Here is a 21,534-nt window from a genome sequence, read left to right as displayed (position 1 = left end):
TCCCTCTCGGCTCACGTGCTCCAGGCCACCCCCACTCAGGCGGCCCAGTATGTAAGTGCTTAGGGAATGTGAGTGAGCTCACTTAGCTGAAGCAAAACAAATAAAAGATCTCATCTTGGCCGGACCTCTAAAATCATGCCACACCCACTAAAGCCTAAAAGGCAAGTCTCTAACAGGCAGCCGGCCACCGCTGTCTGCCCCCATGGCAAAGGGTGAAGAGATGACACTCGCCAGCAATCTTATTGTCAACAACAATTTTTTTGAGCATATGTTAAGTGTGCTACAAAGAGCCAGCAACACATAATCCCTGCTATTCAGAGGCTTATAATCAGACAAGAGCGGTCAGATGAGTGAAGAGATGCGTCACAGATGAGAAGTTCCACACACTCGGCCCTGGGAGAGGCTCAGTCTTCGGTGCTGGAGGTGTTGGGGGAGGGCGTGGTCACCGAGGGCTGCTGCCGACCCGGAAGCAGTCCCAGGAAGTGAGAGCTGGACCTTGAAGCGAGAGAAGGGCAGTAGTCAGTATTTGCGTCACTCACGCTCTATGGGAAATTACACCTGAAAACTATATGAACGCGATAAAAGTGCGCAGAAAAAAAAAATCGCCGAGGGGCATCCCACGTCCTCTCCCAAGGTGGCTCCTTTGGCTCCTTCTATCCCCCACCCCCTAGGCTTGTGATAGAGCAAGCCCCTTAACCTTCCTGAACCTGCGTCTTCATCTGTTAAGGCTGTAAGAGAATTTACTAAGCAAACACCAGTGAACCTGCCAGCACAGCAACGAACCTTACCCCCCAGTGTGTCCTGCTAATAAAATCCCTCCTCGCGCCATCTTCACAGCCAACGTCTGAGGGTGGCCTGGGAGGCGAGCTCCAGCCTTCCCGCCTCCTCCAGGGGCTACTCAGAGGACAGCGCTGCGGTGTGGCTTCAGATCCACCCAGGCTCCAAGCTAAGCACACTCTCAACTCCAGGCGAGTCGCCTCGGAAGGGACAATCTTCCAAAGGGGTTGAGGAGTGGGGCTGGAGGGTGGTCCTTTGGGGCTGAAGGGTGCTTCTTTGCACCTTGCCCCTACCCTTCTCCCTAGCCTGAAGTAAAGTGAAGTGAAAGTCGCTCAGTCGTGTCCAACTCTTTGCGACCCCATGGACTACTATGCAGTCCATGGAATTCTCCAGGCCAGAATACTGGAATGGGTAGCCTTTCCCTTCTCCAGGGGATCTTCCCAACCCAGGGATCGAACCCAGGTCTCCCTCATTGCGGGTGGATTCTTTACCAGCTGAGCCACACGGGAAGTCCTACCCTAGACCTCTCCCTAACCGCCCCCACCCAACCCCCAGCCCCCGACCCAGGGAGACAGCTCTGAGCTCCAGGCTTAGAAACCCGCAGAGGGTCTGGACTCCATGCTGCCGCCTGTGGCCTCAGGAGGAACTGCACGCCCACCCAGCCTGGCTATCTGCCCACCAGAGGGACGTGGGTGCCTGGTTTGGGTCTGTCGGTATTTTGTTTTGCTTTTGGCCGCGCAGGGCAGCGTGCAAGATCTTCCTCGACCAGGGATCGGATGGATCGCGCCCCCTGCAGTAGAAGGCGGACTCTTAACCGCTGAACCTCCAGGGAAGTCCCTGGCTGGTTTATAACCTTTGAAAGGATTTTCAACGTTTCTCAAGTTCTGTGTGCCGGTGTTTTGTTTTGCTCTTGTGTTTCCTTCCTGGGTAGGAATAGATAAGAAAGTTCTGAAAACATCCATGACCTTGGGTCAGAGTTCCTTTTGTTGTTATTCAGTCGCTCAGTCCTGTTTGACTCTTTATGACCCCATGGACTGCAGCTGGTCAGGCTTCCCTGTCCACTACCTCCCTGAGTTTGCTGACACTTATGTCCACTGAGTCAGTGATGCCATCAAACCATCTCATCCTCTGTTGCCCGCTTCTCCTCTTGTCCTTAATCTTTTCTGCAACAGGGTCTTTTCCAGTGAGTCGGCTCTTCAAATCAGGTGGCCAAGGTTTTGGAGATTCGGCATCAGTCCTTCCAATGAATATTCAGGGTTGATTTCCTTTAGGATTGACTGGTTTGATCTCTTTTAGCTTTAGAGTTCCTTTAGCTTTGCTGAACTGATTTAGAATTGTTGAGCCGCCCCAGGACAAACCCAAGGTTAGCTCACCTACCAGTATGCCCTGAGGCAGCAGGCTGTGGAGCGCTGAATGAAAGATCAGGTCCCAAGGGCCTGGGTTCCTATTCCCTGCCCTCCCACAGTGCTTCCTCCCCGCCCCCTCGTGGCTCCCTTCTTCCCACTTGAACCCACAAAACAGAATGAGAGCGCAGCCCCGCTCCTCGTGCCTTGGGGCCCTGCCCAGGTACTGTTGGGTCATCTGTGGCAGCATAATCCGCCTCAGGTCCTTTTTAAGAGAATTAAATGAGGTAAGACTAGTGTCACTGACTCAATGGACCTGAGTTGGAGCAAACTCTGGGAGATAGTGGAAGAAAGAGGAGCCTAGTGTGCTGCAGTCTGTCGGGTCGCAAAGAGTCAGACACAACTTGGTGACTGAACAACAGCAGCAAAGCCTTTGATGGGAAGATACTGGTGAGAACCCCAGGCCTGTGTATGACTGAGAACAGGTGTGAGTGTGAGACACCCCCCCTACTCACCCTTCAGCCCCTGCCCAACCCAAGCAGCAGCAGCAGCAGCTGACCACTTCCTCAGCCTTCAGTCCTCAGCCCCTCAAAACACTTCCCCACAGGGGCTGGGAAGGCAGTGGGCGTCAGCCAACCCCCCACAGGCCACCACCACCACACTGCATTCCTTTAACCTCTTCATTACACAGATTCTACACTGGATCCCCATGAAGATAAAATATGAAACCACAAAATACCCATATTTTACTAAATATCTGGAAAGCTTTCAGAAGAATCAACAAAACCGAAGCTGACAGTTTTGTCTGAAAACTGACAGTAAAAGGAGTGACCAGAGCAGAGCAGGATGTGTTTCCTTCCAAGCTGTTTTCTCAGAAAATGGGCCAGGACCCAGATTCACAGACGCAACTCCGAGGCAGCTCCCGCCTGTATCTCACCCGGCCATGGGCAGAATAAGCCATCCCTCGGCCATGTTCCAGAATGTTCTGGTGCTTCCCAAGCTGGCCCCTCTGCTCCCTGTGTGCTCGCTTGGGGGATACAGCTGCTGATCCCCCTGCCTGGTGTGGTGTCTGGCACATGATAGGTGTGAATAAATGTTTGCCATGTTGAGTCGACTAGTAGTGACGCCACCAGATGGAGCACACCCCTCAGACATCTAAGAATAACACAGTGGCCTGGCAACATTAAATGGTGCCCTGAGGCCACAGAGCGTGTTTTTGGCCTTGGTTCCTACATGTGTCGCCGGCCACACCGGTGCCTCTTGGTGGTCCCTCCCTAGACAGTCCTCCGAGCCATGGCCCCTCCCCCAAGCCACAACCATGGAACAAACGGCAGCCGACTTCTCTGGACTCCAGTCATCTCTTTATTCCACCAGTGGCCAACAGAGCAGCACCACGGACACAGCAGGGGCCTGCCTGAGACTCCCGGCAAGGCCAGAGGGGTGGATGCAGGGGCCAGGTGAGGGGGCTGCCCTTCCTGCCTCCCCAGGCGGCAGGAGAGAGATGCCTGGGGAGGGGGTCCGTGTGTGCAGACAGTATGGCAGTCTGTCAGCCCCCAGCCTTCCTCAGAGCACCAGGGCCTCCAGAGGAAGAAATGCTCCAGGGTGGGGCCAGGGAGAGACCTGTTGGGCTGACTAAGGGTAGACCGTGAACTTCAGCGGGCGCTGTGTGCACACGTGTGCATAAGCAAGTGCATCGTTGTGCATGTGTGTCTGGGGACAGGTGCCTACCGTACTACTGAGCTTGTGGGAGTTGACTGCTGAGCCACAGGACCTGCCTGGGGCCAAGGAGACCAGGGACCAGGACTCGGGGGCTGGGGAAGAGCACCCAGGGGCAGAGAGCATCCTCCTCGCTGCTTTGCCTTGGAGTGGAGCCCCGGGCCAGCAGGTCTCGGAGCCTGGTTGCAGGGTGGCCTCTGGCATGACCCACCTCACGTGTAGGCCATCTTGCTGCACACCCAGGGCCGGGTCATCAGGCAGTCTGTCGACACCAGCCTGGTGGGCTCCACGAAGACGCACTCCCCAGGGCCCGCGATGGGGAACCTGTGGCCGGGAGAGACGAGACCAGGCACTCACTGCTGGCAGATGCCACCCATCACTGGGCAGCCCCTGAGGCCCTGTGACTCATCCTTCCCTCTGGAGCTGCCCTGCTCTGGGACAGTCCGCCCCACAGACCTTGCTAGTGTGGCTCCCACCATCTCCCAACTCTGTCCACAGCTCCAATCACCCTGATGACGCCCACAGACGTGTCCTGGACGCACCCTACACTCCCCATCCGGCTTCCCCATCCTGCCAGGTTCAGCTCACTCATGCCAGGAGACTGGGGCCCTATCTAGGACAAGCCTCCCCTGACCCCACCTCCCCACCGCACCCTGCCTGCACCTCTTATAGCTATTAATAGCACAGGGGGTTCTCCCTGCCTAAAATCATCCCTTTTGAATCTCAACATTTCTTCTTAAACTCATTTGGTCACCCTGACCTGAGCCTCCCACCACCAAGGCCAGAACGGGGGTCTCAGAGGCATCAGAAGGACCCCAAGAGGGAGTGGGGAGGCCAGAACCATGTCAGAGTGGTCAGAGAAGCGTGGCCCCAAGGCCTGCTGGTTGCTGGGTGGTCAACATCCTGGGGCCCCAGCCTCCAGGGCTCCCCAGGTTCTGGGAGCAAGAAGCTTCCAGAAGGGGAGAGGCAGGGGCAGCAGCAAGGCAAGACTTTCTCAGCAGCTCTGAGAACAGATCGGGGATGAGGACAGGACAAGGAAAGAGGAAAAAAAAGGAAGGGGCAGTGAGGACAGAGAGAGGCACCGAATGAAGAGTGCAGGAGACAGGGAGACATGGGAACAGGGAAGTCTTCATGGCCCGAGGGTCACATCAGGTCAGCAGCTGTGCCCGCACCCAGCTCCTCGGGCCTAGTCCTCCAGCCTTAGGGTCTAGATCAGAGGCTGAGGTTCTTGCACCCCTGTGTGTGCTGACCTGTGTCTCCCTAAGCCTAAAGTGCCCCCCCCGCTGCCACCATCACCCCACACACGCACCACACAAATCAGACGCTCGCTGCCACACATGTGGGCCACACAAATAATACCACCCTGGCACACGCCACCAACACCCTCAAGGTGTTTTCTCTAAGAGGACCCTCCTGGGACCCATAGTTCAGATCCCCTTTCTCCATAGTAAAACTGTTCAGGTAGCACGTGACTGCCCAGCAGAGAAGTCCCAGCTCCTCCCCTCTCTCACTGTCAGGTGGGGCCATATGGTTAAGTTCTGCCCAATGCAGAGGGCTGTCTTGGGATGTCCTCCCCTTTCTCTGAGCCACACTGAGCCGTGCAGAGGGATGAGGGAGTCACAAGATGGAAAGAGCCTGGGCCCCTTCCAGCAGCAGGAAGCTCTGATGCCTACGTGGGACAGGGCCACCAAACCAGGCTGGACTTTACTGGGGAGGGAGTAGTAAAGCCATTCCCATGCCCAGGTCTCTGTCCCTCACCCCTGACCCTACAGATGAGTGGCTCTAGCTAACACAAAACCAAGTTCTCCCTCAGGAGGTTCGTCTGGGAGGCTAGGTCTTCCCCGGTTTAAGCTCGGTGGCCAGGAGATGAAGCCTCAGCTCACGTGTCCGGGTCAAATGGGTCCCCGTTGACCCAGTGGAATTCGTCCCCCACTCTGCGCAGGCCGATCCAGGGCTCCCTCCGTGTGAACTTGAACATGAATTCCTGCACCAAGGAAAGAGGGAAACCTCAGAGTCAGGTGTGGCATCCTGACTGCTCACACATCCACAGATGAACCTCAACTTGGAAGACTGGATCTCAAGATGTGTGGACACCGTGAGGGTGACACCTCACTGCACCCCAAGAGTGAGGAGCTGGGTTTACAGATGCACTGCAATGGCCTTCAAGGTACCTGGACTCTGGGGATGTGCCAATGGGGCAGGAACCCTGGAACAGGGTTTGTCTCTTAGCTCGGGGACCCAGCATGCCAACATTCCTGATTTTCAGGAAGCCTGGGATTGCTTGATGGATTATCTGGGACTGGCTGTCCTGGGCCTTTCTCTGCAGAAAGAGGCTATTAGACTGTGTATCAGAGACAAACAGAAGTGATTTTAGATTTTGAATTGCACGAACTGTTGCCTACAAAATCCAAAAATGGCCAAGAGACCTGTTCATTGTGTAACATTCATATTTCTAGTGATATAACTGTTTGGGGTGTTAGGTGGGATCTCAGATCCTGACGTGGACTAGTTGAAGATGCCAATTTGATATACTGGAGTGGGTTGCCATGCCCTCCTCCAGGGGATCCTTCCAACCCAGGGATTGAGCTCAGGTCTCCCGCATAGCAGGCGGGTTCTTTACTGTCTGGGCCACCAAGGAAGCCCTCACATTTCACAAGTGCCTGTATAATTTGTAATGCTTACACTTGACTGTTGAGCTCAGCAAACCAGCCTTGGAATGGACGCAGCTGGCCTTGACAAGAGCAGTGAGAACAAGAGCCCCTCGTGGAGCTGCTCAGATTCCACTTGTGGAGCCCACGTGCACACCCCACCCGTCTGGAAACAGGTCACAGGGGGCACCAGGTCCTTGGGCGTGGCTGTCCCGGATGGCCCCTCCCCTTTCCCCGACACGCCCAGGCCCCGCCCCGACACGTCCCCCGCCCCGCACGCACCAGCTCTTTCTGACTCTGGATCACAGCAAGTGCGGCTTCGTGGCTGTGGCAAAACTGCCGGCCCGTGTTCCAGTCTCTTGGTTCCTCCGAGAAGAAGTAGCATTTCCTTCCGTACAGCAGCCAGTCCTCCGGGCAGGGCGCTTCGCACTTGATGCAGCCCTTGGAGGCTGCAGGGAAAGGAGGGACTCAGTAGCGGCCAGCACGGAGAGTCTCTGCCTGGCCCCCAAGAATCCCACGTCCCCTGTCTTTGGTGACCATCAGTCATTCATCTCAGGGGAGGGCCTGTCACAGTGCCTGGCAGGTCGGAGGCTGGGGACTACATGAACTAGGAAGAGCAATTTGGCAGGGACACCCCTGTGAGGGGAATTATTATAGCAGGTTAACCCCCAGATTATGTTCTCCTCTCTCTCTCTGAGCTCCTGGAGGCCGTGGAAACCTAGAAACTCGGACTTGAACCTGGTGACCATCCTCTCTCTTCAGCCATGGTGGGAACCATACCAGACTCCATGGGCTCCATAACCCCCCGACTCCCACCTGCAGCCCCCCAACCCCCCGCCTCTGACCCCCACTCCCATCCGCTCTCATTGGCCACACCCTCATTGGCTACGCTGCGGAAGTGCTGGAAATTCCTTTTCAATGCTGAGTCTCAACCTGCCTTCCCATTGTGACCTAGCTCCGCGGACCCAGGATCTGCCTCTGGAGTGACCCAGACAGACCTGCTCTGCCTTCTCCTTGAGGAAGGACCCACATCCCCCTCTTCCAGAAGTGAACAGACACCGTTTCTTCCACAATCCCTTGGAGGGGATGCTCTCCAGACCTTCTCCATCCTGCCTGCCTCACTGTGATGCGCCCGCGTCACCCCTAAAACGCTGCCACCAGCACAGGCTGCGACACATCAGCTGCGCTCCGCCACCCAGCAGCGATCTCCATACCCCTTCCGGCTGCCGTGGATTTTACAGTCTGCAGACTCTCCAATGAGAAGAATCTGTGGGTATGTGCATAGGTGCACTTTTCTGGGAAGGAAGCCCGGAGCTTCCATGCGATTCTCTAAGGGCCTCCTTGCCAAAAGGAATTCAGCCATACTCTTCAACTATTTTCCTATGATCTCCTTCCAAGCCAGGTCCCCCTGCCCAGAACACATGTAAATCACGTTTAAATCTAAATGCAGGGTCTTGTGTTTATTTCTTGCACAGTCGCTTCATTCACGTTGGCTTGTTTGAGTTTTTAAGGATGAATTTTAATCTCGATTTCTTTTTCACCTGGCCTGTGGAACATCCCTCTTTGGGTTGTATTGCCTACAAATTCCATAAGCATATTTTTTTCATTTGTTCTAAGAAGGTTGATTAAAATGTAGACCAGGACAGAGTCAAGAACAGGCCCATGGTACTCAAGCGCCCCAGGGAGCTACCCCCACGCCAACACCAATTAATTAATGAATGGGCACTTGGACATTCCTGCTCAGTGAGCTGCGGGCTTACTTAGACGTATAGGCCATGCTTTTCCATGAGGATGTCCGAAGACTGTTGTGCTTTCCTCCAATCACAATATGCTCTGTTTACACATTGCCCTGCCCTCCTAACGCAGCAGTAGAACAGTTTAATTTGTAGCAATTAGTCTAGGTGGATCCAAGCTGGTGGTCACCACCTTCTTTTCTAAGCACCCACAGTGCCCTACTTAGCCTGCATGCCCTGCAAGTGCGGGTTGAATAGAACTGATATTATCCGTGGATTTTCCTCCCATTTTGAGATCTTGGGATGCTTCTCAAAGATTAAAGACAGAGGTCCTGAAATCACTTTGGCTTGAATCCACTACAGGCAGCCAAGCCCCAGGTCATATAGCCTGGCCTGCCTTGCAGCAATTTCCTCTTTTTTATTCCTCCTTCAACCCTTTCAGTCCTGCCCGCCACTGGTGTTTCCCTGGACTCTCCTCCTCAGAATGCCCTGGTCTGTGTTCCTCCTGGTCTCCAGGAAACTATTCATTCTTCAGGGTTTACCACATGGGAGACCTCCAGGCAATACCCTATCACTGGACAAGGGAGTTGATGTCATACTACACTTTAAAAAATATATATCTCCAGCACTTAGCCCAGGGCCTAACACACATCTGGGATCAATAAATGTTTGTTGAGTGAGTGAATGAGATCTTTAAGGCCCTTAACCCCAAACTGTCTCTTTCATGAAGCACTGCCCGCCTAACGCACACCAAGCTTGTTCAGCGTTCTTGAAGCATTTTTGTAATGGTACCTAAGTAACATCTCCACTTTCGCTGCATGGCTTAGTTAAGGGAATGGATATAATCGATGTGTGAACATATTATTTTAGGCTAAAATGTCATCTAGAGCCAACACTCTATTTCCTATTTACTTTGACCCCCACAAAGTTGACGATATGTCTGGAACCTTTCTTGACCTAATTAGACATGCTTTTGAAAGGTGTGTAGGAAGTGAATTGCAAATGCTCTGACATCCATGCTCACCCAAGATGCTCATCACCACCAGGATGGCGAACAGAAGCACTGCGATGGCCCCCAGCAGGAGACGCGTGGTGGTGTCTGAGGAGAGAGAAAGGGATTGATTATGGCCCATCCCCACTGCCCATTCCCACTGCCAACTCCAAGTCCTGATACTGAGAAACTGGGGCTGAGCCCAGCACTCTCTGTTTGAACAAGCCCTCCAGGGAAGTGGCCCCCAACCTTTTTGGCACCAAGGACCGGTTTCATGGAAGACAATCTTTCCATGGACCATGAGGGGGTCCATGGGGACCATGAGGGGTTCCATGAGGGAGAGGAATGATTTGGGGATGATTCAAGTGCATTACATGTATTGTGCACTTTTTTCCTAATTTAATGCCAATGCTGATCTGATAGGAGGTACCAGTCCACAGGCTGGAGGTTGGAGACCTCTGGTCCAGGCCATCCTAATGCTGAAGTCTGAAATGCCATTCTCAAGCACAGGTTTGTCTGATTCTGTGATACTTCTGCTTAAAAACACTCCCTCAGGGCTACGCACTTGAACTCTTTCTGTGGCTGTTAGCACTTTCCAGTCTCTCATCTCCTGCAGCTTCTCTACCTCATCCCTAGTTTCAGCCAGCCAGACTCCTTGAAATACCCAGTTCACCCTCTTAGCCCTGTGGCTGGATCTTTGCTCCCAAAGTGCTCCTCTTCCACTGCTGTCTCTTGAAATTCTGCCCCACACCCTCCATCCTCTTCAGGAAGGCTTTCCTGATCCTCTGGCTTCTCCCTTTAAATTTTTATTTATTTATTGTTCTCACTCCAAATTTTAATTTGATTTTTTAAATGCTCATAGCAGGTTTATTCACAACAGTGCAAAAATGGAAAGAAGCTAAATGTCTGTCAAAGGGAGAATGGATAAAATGTTGGGCATTCATTCAGTGGAATCCTGCACAGCAATTTTTTAACTCTCTATTTTATATTGGAGTGTAATTGATTAACAAAGATGTGTTAGTTTCAGGTGTATACAGCAAAGTGATTCATTATATATATATATATATATATATATATATATATATATCTGTTCTTTTTCAAATTCTTTTCCCATTTAGGTTGTTACATAATATTGAACAGAGTTCCCTGTGCAATGCAGTAGGTCTTGTTGGTTATTTTAAGTCTAGCAGTGTGTACATGTCAATCCCAAACTCCCTTACCATCCCTCCCCTCAATCCTTCCCACTGGTAACTATAAGTTCCTTCCCTAAATCTATGAGTCTGTTTCTGTTTTGTAAATAAATTCACTTGTATTCTTTTCTTTTTTTAGATTCCACATATAAACGATATCATACAATATTTGTACTTCTCTGACTTTATTTCACTCAGTAAGACGATCTCTAGATCCATCCGTGTTGCTGCAAATGGCATTTAATTTGATATTTAATGAAAGAATGCTTATAGACTTTAGACACAGGGTCTTTGAAAGTTTTGTTAATTGTGATAAAATACACATAACATAAAAGTTGCCCTTTTAACTACCCTCAAGGGTGCAATACATGGTGTTAATTGCATTCACAAAGTTGTGCACTGATCCCCATGATCTACTTGTAAAACTTTTTCATCATCCCAAACAGAAACTCTGTACTGATCAAGCGTTAATGCCTCATTCCCAACCCTCTCCAGCCCCTGCTAATCTCTCATTCACTTTCTGACTCTAATATTCACCTATCCTAAGTACCTCATGTAAATGGAATCATATCTGTCTTTTGGGGTCTGACTTCTTTTGCTTAACATATTGTTTTCAGTGTTCATCCATACTGTAGCATGTATCAAAATTTCATTCCTTTTTGTGGCTGAATAATATTCCATTGTATGATTACATACATTTTGTTTATCCATCCATACATTGACAGACAGTTAGATGGACTGTTTCCATCTTTTAGTTATTATGAATCATCCTGCTGTGAACATTGGCCAACAAAGATCTGTTTGAGTCCCTGTTTTCAACTCTTTGGGGTATATACCTAGGAGTAGAATTGCTGGATCATATGATAATTCTACATTTAACTTTTTGAGGACACACCAAACTGCTTTCTACAGCTGCAACACCATTTTGCATCCTACCAGAGATGCCGACACCACGTGTTCTAATTTCTCCATCTCCTCACCAACACTTGTTAGCTTCCACTTTTGTTTGTTATAGCCATCCTAGTAGATGTGAAAAGTGAAAGTCACTCAGTCGTGTCAGACTCTGTGCGACCCTATGGACTGTAGTCTGCCAGCTTCCTCTGTCCATAGAATTCTCCAGGCCAGAATACTGGAGTGGGTGGCTGGTCCCTTCTCCAGGGGATCTTCCCAACTCAGTGATCAAACCCAGGTCTCCCACATTGAAGGTGGATTCTTTACCAGCTGAGACACCAGTAGATGAGAACTCCCTTTTTGTTTTTAAGTCTTTTAAAAAACTTTTATGTTATATATGTGCATAGATGAAAGAACCACCTTCACAGCCCACCACTGGGTTGTCCACCCTTATGAACTAAGTACCAAAGTCAAGAGGAAGTATCTATTAATAGAAACATCTATAGCAATTCAGAATTCCTGTGACATCCAGGTGCCTGATACTGTTTCTAGTAATTCATCTGTATAGTACTTCACAACAGATTGGGAAAAGAAACCTGGTCTTTTATCAAGGATCTGCAAAGCAACAGATCCAAAGGAAGAAATTCTACCAGGCTTCACTACACCACCAAAGAACATCGCCCCTTCCATAGAGGCAACTACTTCCAATTCCTTCAGCGAATTCTTTTGGTATTTACCTCCAAATCTCTAAAAGCTTTGTGTCAAGAAGTCAATACTTCTCAACTTTTCTATTTAAGACCTTACTTATTGACGTTCCACAATAATGAGGAAGATTTAATTCTCTGCATTACTGTCCCACCCTGACCACTCACATACTACTTACCTTCTCAACATCATAGTTTGGGTTGGACTGATAATTTGGTGAGGTTTTTAGGTTTTTTTTTTTTTTTTTTTTTTTGGCCATGCCACACAGCTTGTGGGATCTTAGCTCTTCTGACCAGGGATAAAACCTGTGCCCCCTGCAGTGGAAGTGAGGAATCTTAACCACTGGACCACCAGGGAAGTTCAGTGTTCTTTTCTTATGACAATGTAAATGCTGCTCCCAGCAAGCTATGCAGTGTATTATTTCTACACAACTTCTTGTTTCCCTGTAAGTAATCATTTTCCTTTGCCTACACTTCTGTGTGCTCATCCTGATTTCAATTCCAAAGCTCCTTTAAGCTGATGAGGCAAAATCAGGAATTCTACTCCACTTCTGTCTTAGTCTTCACAGGCTAACAAAATCCCCAGACTAGATGGCTGAAGCAACAGACACGTCTCTCCCCCAGTTCTGGAGGCTGGCGAGTGCAGGATCAAGGTTACCAGCAGATCTGTTCTTGGTCAGGGCTCCCATGGTGGGGTTAATGCCCTTACAAAAAGAGGACAAGGCGCCAGAGCAGAGAGCGCAAGCCCTCATATCCACTTTGTCTTTTGCTCTATTTCCTGAAGATTTTTTTAAACTTTACCTTCCCACTCTCTACTGAATCTTTTATTTTTACAATTATTTTTAACTTGCAAGGTTTTGGGGGATTTGTTGCTGCTGTTCCCTGAATACTCCCTCTTAAAACATCCTGTTCTTACTTTAATGATGCGAAATTTTCTCTTCTCTATCTGAATAATACTGACAGTTTTTTAGTTGATATTTTGGGGGGGAAGCAGAAGGGTTGGGGGAGAGGTGGGCAGAAAGTTTAGTCTATATAATCGCTGTTTTTTCCAAACTGCTTTCTGCCCCACTCCCCTCCATTCATGTGTTTTAATCTCTAGCTTCCATGTCAGGGACTTTCCTCATACATCTCAAGATCCTTGGTTATTTGTTCATGATTAAGGCAGGAGGAATAAGACTGTATTGGTGCCTCTGAGACCGTGAGAGGAGCTTATTAACTTTGGAGGTCACGGCAGAGTGACCTGGCTGGGTCAGTCCTCAAGGCTCTCTCTTTAACACTTGATTTTATTATTTTTTTTTTAATATTTATTTATTTGACTGTGCCGGGTCCTAGTTGCGGCCTGTGGGATCTTAGTTCCCTGACCAGGAACTGAACCTGGGCCCCCTGCCTCGGGAGCACTGGGTCTTAGCCACTGGACCACCAGGGAAGTCCAGCTCTCTGTTTGTGGGCCTCCTTGGGTTTCTCCTTTTGGGTCAGCGTCCCTGGGGGCTGTCCCTCTGTTTTCACTCCTGGAGGATGTAGTTTTGGCTGGGAGAAGAGGTGAGGAGGCCGTCCTCAGCCGCAGATGCTGCCTCGTTTGCTCTCAAATGTTCTGGTGTCTGGATGCCCTCTCTCCCCAGGGCAGAGGGCTGGGGAGAGGCTCACAGAGTGGGAAGAGGATTGGGGACCTGAAGTCTTCCTAACAAGGGTTCACCCAGCCCTCCTGACATCAGCTCCCTCTCTACTCACTGCTGTGCTGACCAGTATGAGGTCCTGCCTGCTCCTCTGCTTCCTGAACTTTCTAAGGCCGGGGAAGTCAGTGTCAGTTATTGATCATTGATCATCATTGATCATCATCATTGATTCCTAGCTCCCAACTGTGTTGTTATTGTTTTCTCTCCTGTTCTTATTATTCTTGTGGTCTTTTTAAAAAATCTCTTTATTGGATTTTTAAGGGAAAGAAAAATGCATGTCTTCAGTCTGCCATCATTACTTGAAAGTCCCTTTATTGGGACTTCCCTGGCGGTCCAGTGGTTAAGACTCTGTGCTTCCACTGCAGGGGGCATGGGTTCGATCCCTGGTCAGGGACCTAAGATCCTACATGCTGCAGTGACTCCCTCCCAAATAAAAGGAAAAATAAACCCCTTTTACAATTGTATTAGTGAGTTTCAGAAGTGAAAGAAAAATGCATGTGTTTAGTCTGCTGTCTTTACTTGCAAGTCCAACAGACATTCGGGAGTCCTTCCTATGGGCATGGTTTGTACTGACAACCAAGCAGGATCCAGAGGCGGGTGGCTCCAGGTCCGTTAAGAGCAGAGGGCTGAACCCTCTCTGTGTCGGCTCTGTCGTCCCCAAGGGCTGTGTGTTGTAAGGCTGATGCCCTTAAGCTGCATGGTGGCGCCCATGGCAAGCATGCTGTGTGAATCCTTTTCCTTCCGTAAACACTCTCAGTCCACATCGTAAACCACTTCACCTGGGTTCACATCCCAGCTCAGCCACTTTCTTGTGGCAAAGTTACTTAGCTTCTATTTCATTTTCCTCATCTTTAAGACGAAGTCATCATAGTATCTGCCTCTTAGAATTTTATGAGAATTCAACAAATAGTGCTTAGAGCAGTGCCTGGCACGGTAAGCTCTCCTTCAGTGTCAACAACTACCATCATGATGGTTATCGGCCCACAGGCTCATTCTGGGCAGTTGTTCAGTCCCCCAGTCGTGTCTGACTCTTTGCAACCCCGTGGATTGTAGTACGCCAGGTTTCCCTGTCCCTCACCATCTCCCGGAGCTTGCCCAAGTTCATGTCCTTTGAGTTGGTCCTTTGGGGTAAGGGTTGTACTTTCCTCACCTTTGGGTTCCCTCTAACAGGGCGCAGTCATCGCCTGGCATGTTACAGAGCACCCACTGGGGCTGGAAACACACAGAGAATCTAGTTGCCCTGAATGACAATGCCCTTGACCATGTGTATATACACCTGCCCTCAGGGAAAGGGGAGTCTGTGCCCGCATCTCCAGCATCACCAGAATGGAGGACTCTCCTCGTCTTTGATGTGATAACTGCCCTGGACACTGTGCTGTGGACAGACAGAAGACACACTAAAGGATCTGACAGTTCGTTCACTCCCAAGGGTGGCCTTGGAGCTGGACAACCCCAAACAATGTGGTATTAGTTTCCTAGGTCAACATAACAAAGCATCACAAACTAGGTGGCTTAAAACACCAGAATTGTGTCGTCTCATAGCTCTGAGGCCTAGAAGTCCACAGTCAAGGTGTCAGCAAGCCATGCTCCCTCTGAGACCTGTAGGCAAATTCTTCCTGGCTTTGTCCTCATTTCTCCTGGTTTACTGGTGATCTCCGGCCCTCCTGGGCTTGCAGTTGCATCACTCCAGCCTCTGCCTCCATTGTCACGTCCTTCTCCCTGTGTCTGTCTTCATGTGACTGTCTCTTAGAAGGACACCAGTCATATTGGGTTAGAAGCCCACTCTACTCCAGTATGCCCTCATCTGAACTAATTACACCCGCAGTGACCATATTTCCAAATAAGGTCATAATCTGAGGAACTGTGGAGTTAAGATTTCAACACATCTTTTAGGGGGATACAATTCAAGCCAGAACAAATGTCTAACTCAGCAATCCTTCCTTGTATGCACTGGCCTTTATTAAATGAAGTTTGAGGGTGCAGTTTATTTATGTAATAAATGCGTATGATTTAGCCTAATGTTAGAAAGAACAACTGAAAAAAATTTGGCTTCCAAGCCCAGACAAATCCCGACAATGCTCATATCACAGTGCAAAAGAGACTCATAGTTGACGTCCCTAAGTTGACAGTCAAAAACTCTCAAATGTAGAGTTTGGTGATTTTTAAATTTTTAAGAGGCTTTGCTAAATGCGTGTGTGTGGTTTTGAGCAGGAAGTTGTGGGTTTATGCCTAATCAAGAAACTTTCAACATTAAAAATTCAGAATTGGTGAGCACTGAAAAATCTATAGCCTGAGATTTGCAGAATCATCTGTGGCCCCCCTCTTGTACCCCCCAGGCTGCTTTTCATCACCCCCACACCCCCAGTGCCAGAAATATTCCCATCTCCAATCACCTCCAGTCTTTCCAGCACCCAGATGGCAGCTCTGGATCACTTTTGCAACCTGTCCCCCAAGGCTGAGGGTGGAAGGAAAGGTTAATAGCCACAGGGAGAGGACTCAGTTGGAAGAATTTCTGTTTGGCTTCCTATTTATAAAGCTAACTGTTCATCAAAGGAAAGTCTTAAAGACCTGGCTCTAATCTCAGCTTTAGATTTAAGATGTTTTCCACGTCACTTAACCTGTGAAGAGGAAAAAATATCTGCTGGAGGCAGCAGGGTCGTCTGAGGAGCACACGGAGGAGAGCTGCGTGCGTCATAAGCACAACTGGATTCTCTCCAATTAGACTCACCAAGCCCCGTGCCCTTGGTCAGGTCAGGACAGGGTAAGAGCTCTCACGTCAGAGGGCCTCATGGCAAACCCAACGGGGTTTCACGTGTGACAGAGCAACGTGTGTCCTTGGGCAAGACACTGAGCCTCTCTGAGTCTCAGTTTCCTCTTGTATAAAATACACACGACACTTACCCAGCCCGTGGAAGGGCAGACGTGAGGGTTAAATGTGACAGTTATAGGAAAGCCCCAGCACGGGGCTGGCACGTAGTAGGGGTTTAATAAATATTCAGCACGTGGTAATAAAGGAGCACAGCTCCCCTAAGGGCTCAGCTTGGTCAAATCAAGAAGTCTCAAGACAAGGACTTCCCTGGCTGTCCAGTAGTTAGGACTCTGCACTTTCAATGCAGCGGGTGAAGGTTTAATAGCTGGTCAGGGAATTAAGATCCCACATACCCCGCAGCTCAGACAAAAGAAGAAGTCTCAAAACAGATGCTTGGCTAAGCAAGGGCTGCAAAATAAATCTCTTGGTCCACAGACATGGCAGACCACTCATTCCATCACGAGGGTTTCATCATGGGCTTATTAGGTGGGCCCCAGTTTGATCCTTGGGTCAGGAAAATCCCCTGGAGAATACTGAATCCATTTCAGTATTCTTAGACTTCCCTGGTAGCTCAGATGGTATAGAATCTGCTTGCAATGTGGGAGACTTGGGTTCAATCCCTGGGTTGGAAAGATCCCTTGGAGGAGGGCATGGCAACCCACGCCAGTATTCTTGCCTGGAGAATCCCATGGACAGAGGAGCCTGGAGAGCTATGGTCCATGGAGTCGCAGAGTCGGACACGACTGAGTGACTTAGCATGCACACAGTTCAGGGTGGGCTGTGGACTCAGTAGGCAGACCAGCAGTCAAAGGATTTTGGTTGAGCAGACAGTCACACACTTTGCCTGGGTTCCCCCACCGGGCTCTAGGGACTGGGGAAAGGGGTCACCTGCACACACCCTACACCCCAGCACCTCTGTCTGCGTAGCCCTGAGAGGCAGAAATCCTTCTCTAGCTTAGCCGGTGGGAAAACTGAGACTCGGACAAGTTTGAAAACCTGCCAGCACACTGGCAGTGAAAGGATCTGGCTCAGGCTTGGCCAACCCCAGAATTTGTTCTCTCTGCCCCTCAACAGGCTGCCTCGGCCCCTGCCCCTCGATCTCTTCAAGCACAGGGATGTTCCCTGTGCCAAGAGGTGCGCCAGGACAGTGGGCCCTCCAGGAGTGTGTGGGGGAGGTGAGGAAGAGTGAATGAGTTGGGGTGGGGTGGGGGGGGGGGGTGGCAGCCAGCACAGGGCAGGACCTTGGAGAGCACCATCCTGGTTTGAGAGCTCCCCTCTCCCTACAGGAGATGCGGCGCCCAGGGAACACCCAGGAGATGCTAGGGGACCAGCAGAGGGGAGGCCCCTGGCAAGGACACAGACTCCATGTGCTAAAACAATGGGAAAGGCCCATAGGCCCCAGAGACTGAGCCCCCAAGGTCCACAGGCATCAGAGTGGGCCTGTTTCTGATGGACCATGTGAACAAGGGCAAGGGACCAGAGGTGCCCCGAGACCCAGAGTCAGGCCAGGTAGGGAGCCATGCCTGGACAGGTGAGATGAGGCTGGGCCACAGGTAAACATGGGCCACAGGGTGGCCCGGAAGACCCAGTGTCCTGAAAGACCCCCTGGACCATTTCCTGCCGGGCGTGCAGCCTCTTCTTCAGCCTAACTTGCAGGTGGTTGGCCCAGTCACCCCTGGGAGTAGGAAGCAGACGGGGCCAAGGTCAGGATGAGGAGTAAGACAGGAGGCAGCAAGCCGGAGGTGTTGAAAGAGGCTACACCACCTCTGAAATGGCCCTAACCCCTGGGGGTTAGAGCTAGGTTGGGGCAGATGCTGGAGAAATGCTTACAAATGAATGAGTGGAGAATACAGGTAAGAGGCGTGAGCAACCAAGAAATAACTTGGGTGGGAGGGAAGCAGGGTGTCACATGCAAATCTAACAATGTGCCTGGAGACGCACGTCAAAGAGAGGGGTCTGTCCACCTTTATCCTGCTCAGCTCTTCTCAGCCCGAAGCCCCTCTGCAAAAGTTCTTCTTCTCCAAGTTCCAACATCTTTGCCTCCTTTGTCCCAAATCACCACCCAGGTGTCCAGCTTTCCCCCAAGTCTGCACTTCCCTGCCCCGCCCTCAGGCCATCCATGTCTCCTGGTCCACCCACCTTTGGGCCAAATGCAGACACGGCTGCCCCATCTCTCCCTCCTCAGCCAGGCCCCTGCCCTGGCTGCCACTGGCTATGTCCCTCCTCTGACCACCGCTCCACCTTCCTCGCTGACCTAGCCTTGGTCTGACCCTTCTGGGCCACCACCACTTTTCCAAGGGCAAACTCGCTTGGAAAATGAAACCCGCTTCATTTTCATTCTATGCTTTAAATCTCTCAGTAGTTGCCTCAGACAAAGTCCAAACTCTGGCAAGGCCTGGGTCGCCGTTCACAATCTGGGTCCTCCGGACTCCTCTCTTCTCACCCCTCCCCGATCCTGTACTCTGAAGGTCAGTTCCCCACAAGGGACAGGCTAGCTCTCGCTATTTGACCCCTGAACATGTCACTCCTTCTCTTTCCATATGTCTATGAGGTCACCTACCCCAGGAAGTCCTCCTATCCTGATATTCCTTCCCTAATGGCTGGGTAATCCAACTTAGGGCTTCCCTTAGCTGATGCTGTCCGGGTCCTCCGCCTTGGGACTCTGGGTGTCAAGTTTACCAAGAAACTTCCAGAGGACCAGCCCTCTGGCCACACCTCCCACACCACACACCACCAGTGGCCACCCAAGCGGACTGGGAGAACTCATGAACTTAAACTCTCTTTTCCACTTTGGTTACCGCCCCCCTTGGCCAGTCAGGGGTCACCTCCTGAGCCCCTCTGACTGAAAGGGGTAGGTGGGACCCCTGCAGGTTCTCCAGACCATCACCTCCAGGCGTTCACCCCCACCTCCCAGCCAACCCCTTCTCACAGGGCATTAACACCGCGACTGGGGTCTACAGCTTTTGAGCTTTGCCCAGGGCGTTTTCACTGCTGGAGGGTCAAGCCACTCTCTCAATGCTTCCCAGGTGAGTGTGGGACAGTAACCGCCCCCTTCACTCATGAGGAAATTGAAGCTCAGCGCGTGAAACCTACTCCCAAGGTCAGAGTGTGAGTTAGCTGCAGAGATAGGTGGTCCCCAGTTACCTCCTCCCCACTGCCCCGCAGTGTGGCATCCGATGCCCTGACACCCATCCTCGGGGGTCCAGAGTCGCCCTCCCTGCCCTCCCCACGGGAGGTCGGCCAAGGTGACTCTGTCCCGCCTCTCGCGTCCCGCTCACCGCTTACCCTCCAAGGCCGCTTTCCAGCTGGTGCTGCCCTCGTAGCCCGACCCTGATCGCCGCAGCAGCCCCTCTGGACCGCGGCCCTCCGCCTCGGCGGGCGAGCGCGGCCTGGGGGCGGCAGGGGCTGGCGCAGGGCGAACGGCGGGAGGCGGCGGCGGCCGGGTGCGCGCGGGGGGCTCCCGGGCCGGCTCCATGCCCCGCGCTCCGCCGCGCCGCGCCCGCGCTCCTGTGCCGGGGTGCGGGGCCCAGCCCCACGCGCACTCGGCGCTCCGCGCGCCCTGCGGGCCCCCCAGGCCGGCCTCGGTGGGCGAGGGCCGCGGCTCGTGCAGGCCGGGGCTGAGCCCGGCTCCCCGCTCCGCACCCGCTGCACCCGGTGGCCGCCGCCGCCGCCGCCGCCGCCTGGGTCCCCGCGCGCCTGCCCGGCGGAGCCGCAACCTCAGCGCAGAGCCGAGGCGCGGGGGAGGAGCGCGGGGAGGCGCGGGGACCCGGGCAGGGCGGGGGCCGGGAGCGAGGGAGGAGGCGCCGGGAGCGCTAATGGCCCCACCGCCCGGGGCCGCCGGCCTCCCGCCCTCTTGGCGGGAGTCCAGATGCTGCGGAGCGGGGATCGCGGCGCCGGGAGCCCGGAGTCCTGGCCCCCAGTCCACCTGCCAGTTTCTATTAAAACGGGAATCAAGTTACCGCGGCCGACGCAGCGAGGCTCAAGGAAGATGAGGGGGCTTTCCTCCGGGTCACCCTGGAGCCAGAGCAGTAGGGTGAGGGCTGGGACGTGGCCCAGACTCTTGGCAGATGAGAGAAACGACGGAATCGGTGAGCACGAGAGAGCCGAGGGCCGAGGGGACGCGTGGAACAGCATTTCCGATTCACTTCAAGTTGACTGAGCCTCTAATACGTGCCAGGAGTTTTTTTTTACAAAACTTAACTGACAACATCCTCAGTTTAGGTTGAGAACGGGGAGTTAGAGAGGTCAAGAGCGATGCTGAAGGCAGCACCGTGCAGGCGCGTGTTAGGCCACTATTCTATTCTGGGGCCAGGGCTTCCTGGATGGTCTTCATTCGGGCGGGCTCTTTCCGTGGTTGACCCCAGGTCACCTCAGGCTCCATGCGGAGGCTGGCATGTCCTTCTCCTGGCCCCATCCCACATCTGTTTCCTCAGTCTATGGTCCCTCATTCTCAACCCTCCTGCTCTCTCCCCCACCAAATCCAGTAAGGTACCAACAACTCCTATGAATTCTCCCTTTCAGTGGCTCCATCTGTCCATCCTTCTCTCTTCCTGCAGCCACTCACCAAACACAAGTCCATCTCACCTCTTGTCTGATTGCAGCCCCAGCCTCCTAACGGTCTCCCTCAACGTTACACAGCCATCATCACTACCTAATTCCAGAATGTGTTCACCATCCTAGAAAGAAACCTGGTACCAATTAAGCAGTCACTCCTCATCCCCCTCTCCCCCAGCCCCTGGCAACCACTAGCTGCTTTCTGTCTCTGTGAGATTGCGTGTTCTGGATATTTTGCATCAATGGAGTCATACACTATGCGGCCTTTGGTGCCTAGCTTCTTTTTACTTAGCCTGTTTTTGAGCAGCATCCGGGTTGTAGCACGTGTCAGTCCTTCATTCCTTTTCATCTCGTTCTGTTTTGAGAGCTGCTGTCGTTTCAAGGTTGTATCAGAATCCCCAAAGCTTACAAGGGACATCCTGGCTGACACGTGTCCTCTGAGCTGAGCAGACTCTGCTTCCTGGCTTTCATGAGATGTGGAATCTTTGCTAGCCCTGGGGTGCTG

General features: G+C 51.9%; 1 protein-coding gene across 2 annotated transcripts; it reads right to left on the bottom strand.

Moving 5' to 3' along the window:
- Window positions 1–239: 239 nt before the first annotated feature.
- CLEC2L (C-type lectin domain family 2 member L) lies at window positions 240–20,624 on the bottom strand. Of its 2 annotated transcripts, XM_025291628.3 has the most exons (6): window positions 19,761–20,066; window positions 9,242–9,316; window positions 6,767–6,933; window positions 5,720–5,820; window positions 4,048–4,160; window positions 240–495 (listed from the first exon to the last, which is right to left on the bottom strand). In XM_025291628.3, exons 1-5 carry the CDS (start codon window positions 19,948–19,950, stop codon window positions 4,049–4,051), a joined length of 645 nt encoding a protein of 214 aa, XP_025147413.3. In that variant the 5' UTR covers window positions 19,951–20,066; the 3' UTR covers window positions 240–495; window position 4,048. The 2 variants fall into 2 exon arrangements, with proteins under 2 accessions (XP_025147413.3, XP_025147414.3); XM_025291629.3 differs by lacking the exons at window positions 240–495; window positions 19,761–20,066 and adding an exon at window positions 20,435–20,624 and having other exon boundaries at window positions 3,470–4,160.
- Between the last annotated feature and the right edge of the window lie 910 nt (window positions 20,625–21,534).

Source organism: Bubalus bubalis, chromosome 8, assembly GCF_019923935.1.
Source record: "Bubalus bubalis isolate 160015118507 breed Murrah chromosome 8, NDDB_SH_1, whole genome shotgun sequence".
NCBI classification, from domain to species: Eukaryota; Metazoa; Chordata; class Mammalia; order Artiodactyla; family Bovidae; genus Bubalus; species Bubalus bubalis.
This window is presented reverse-complemented; position numbering and strand designations above follow the sequence as displayed.

Excerpts from the sequence above, each read along its gene's own strand:
- CLEC2L (XM_025291628.3), bottom strand. The coding sequence starts at position 19,950 with ATGGAGCCGGCCCGGGAGCCCCCCGCGCGCACCCGGCCGCCGCCGCCT. Across the intron at positions 6,934-9,241 it reads GGTGGTGATGAGCATCTTGG|CCTCCAAGGGCTGCATCAAG; the intron begins GTGAGCATGGAT and ends CTTTCCCTGCAG. Across the intron at positions 4,161-5,719 it reads GACCCATTTGACCCGGACAC|GTTCCCCATCGCGGGCCCTG; the intron begins GTGAGCTGAGGC and ends TCCCGGCCACAG.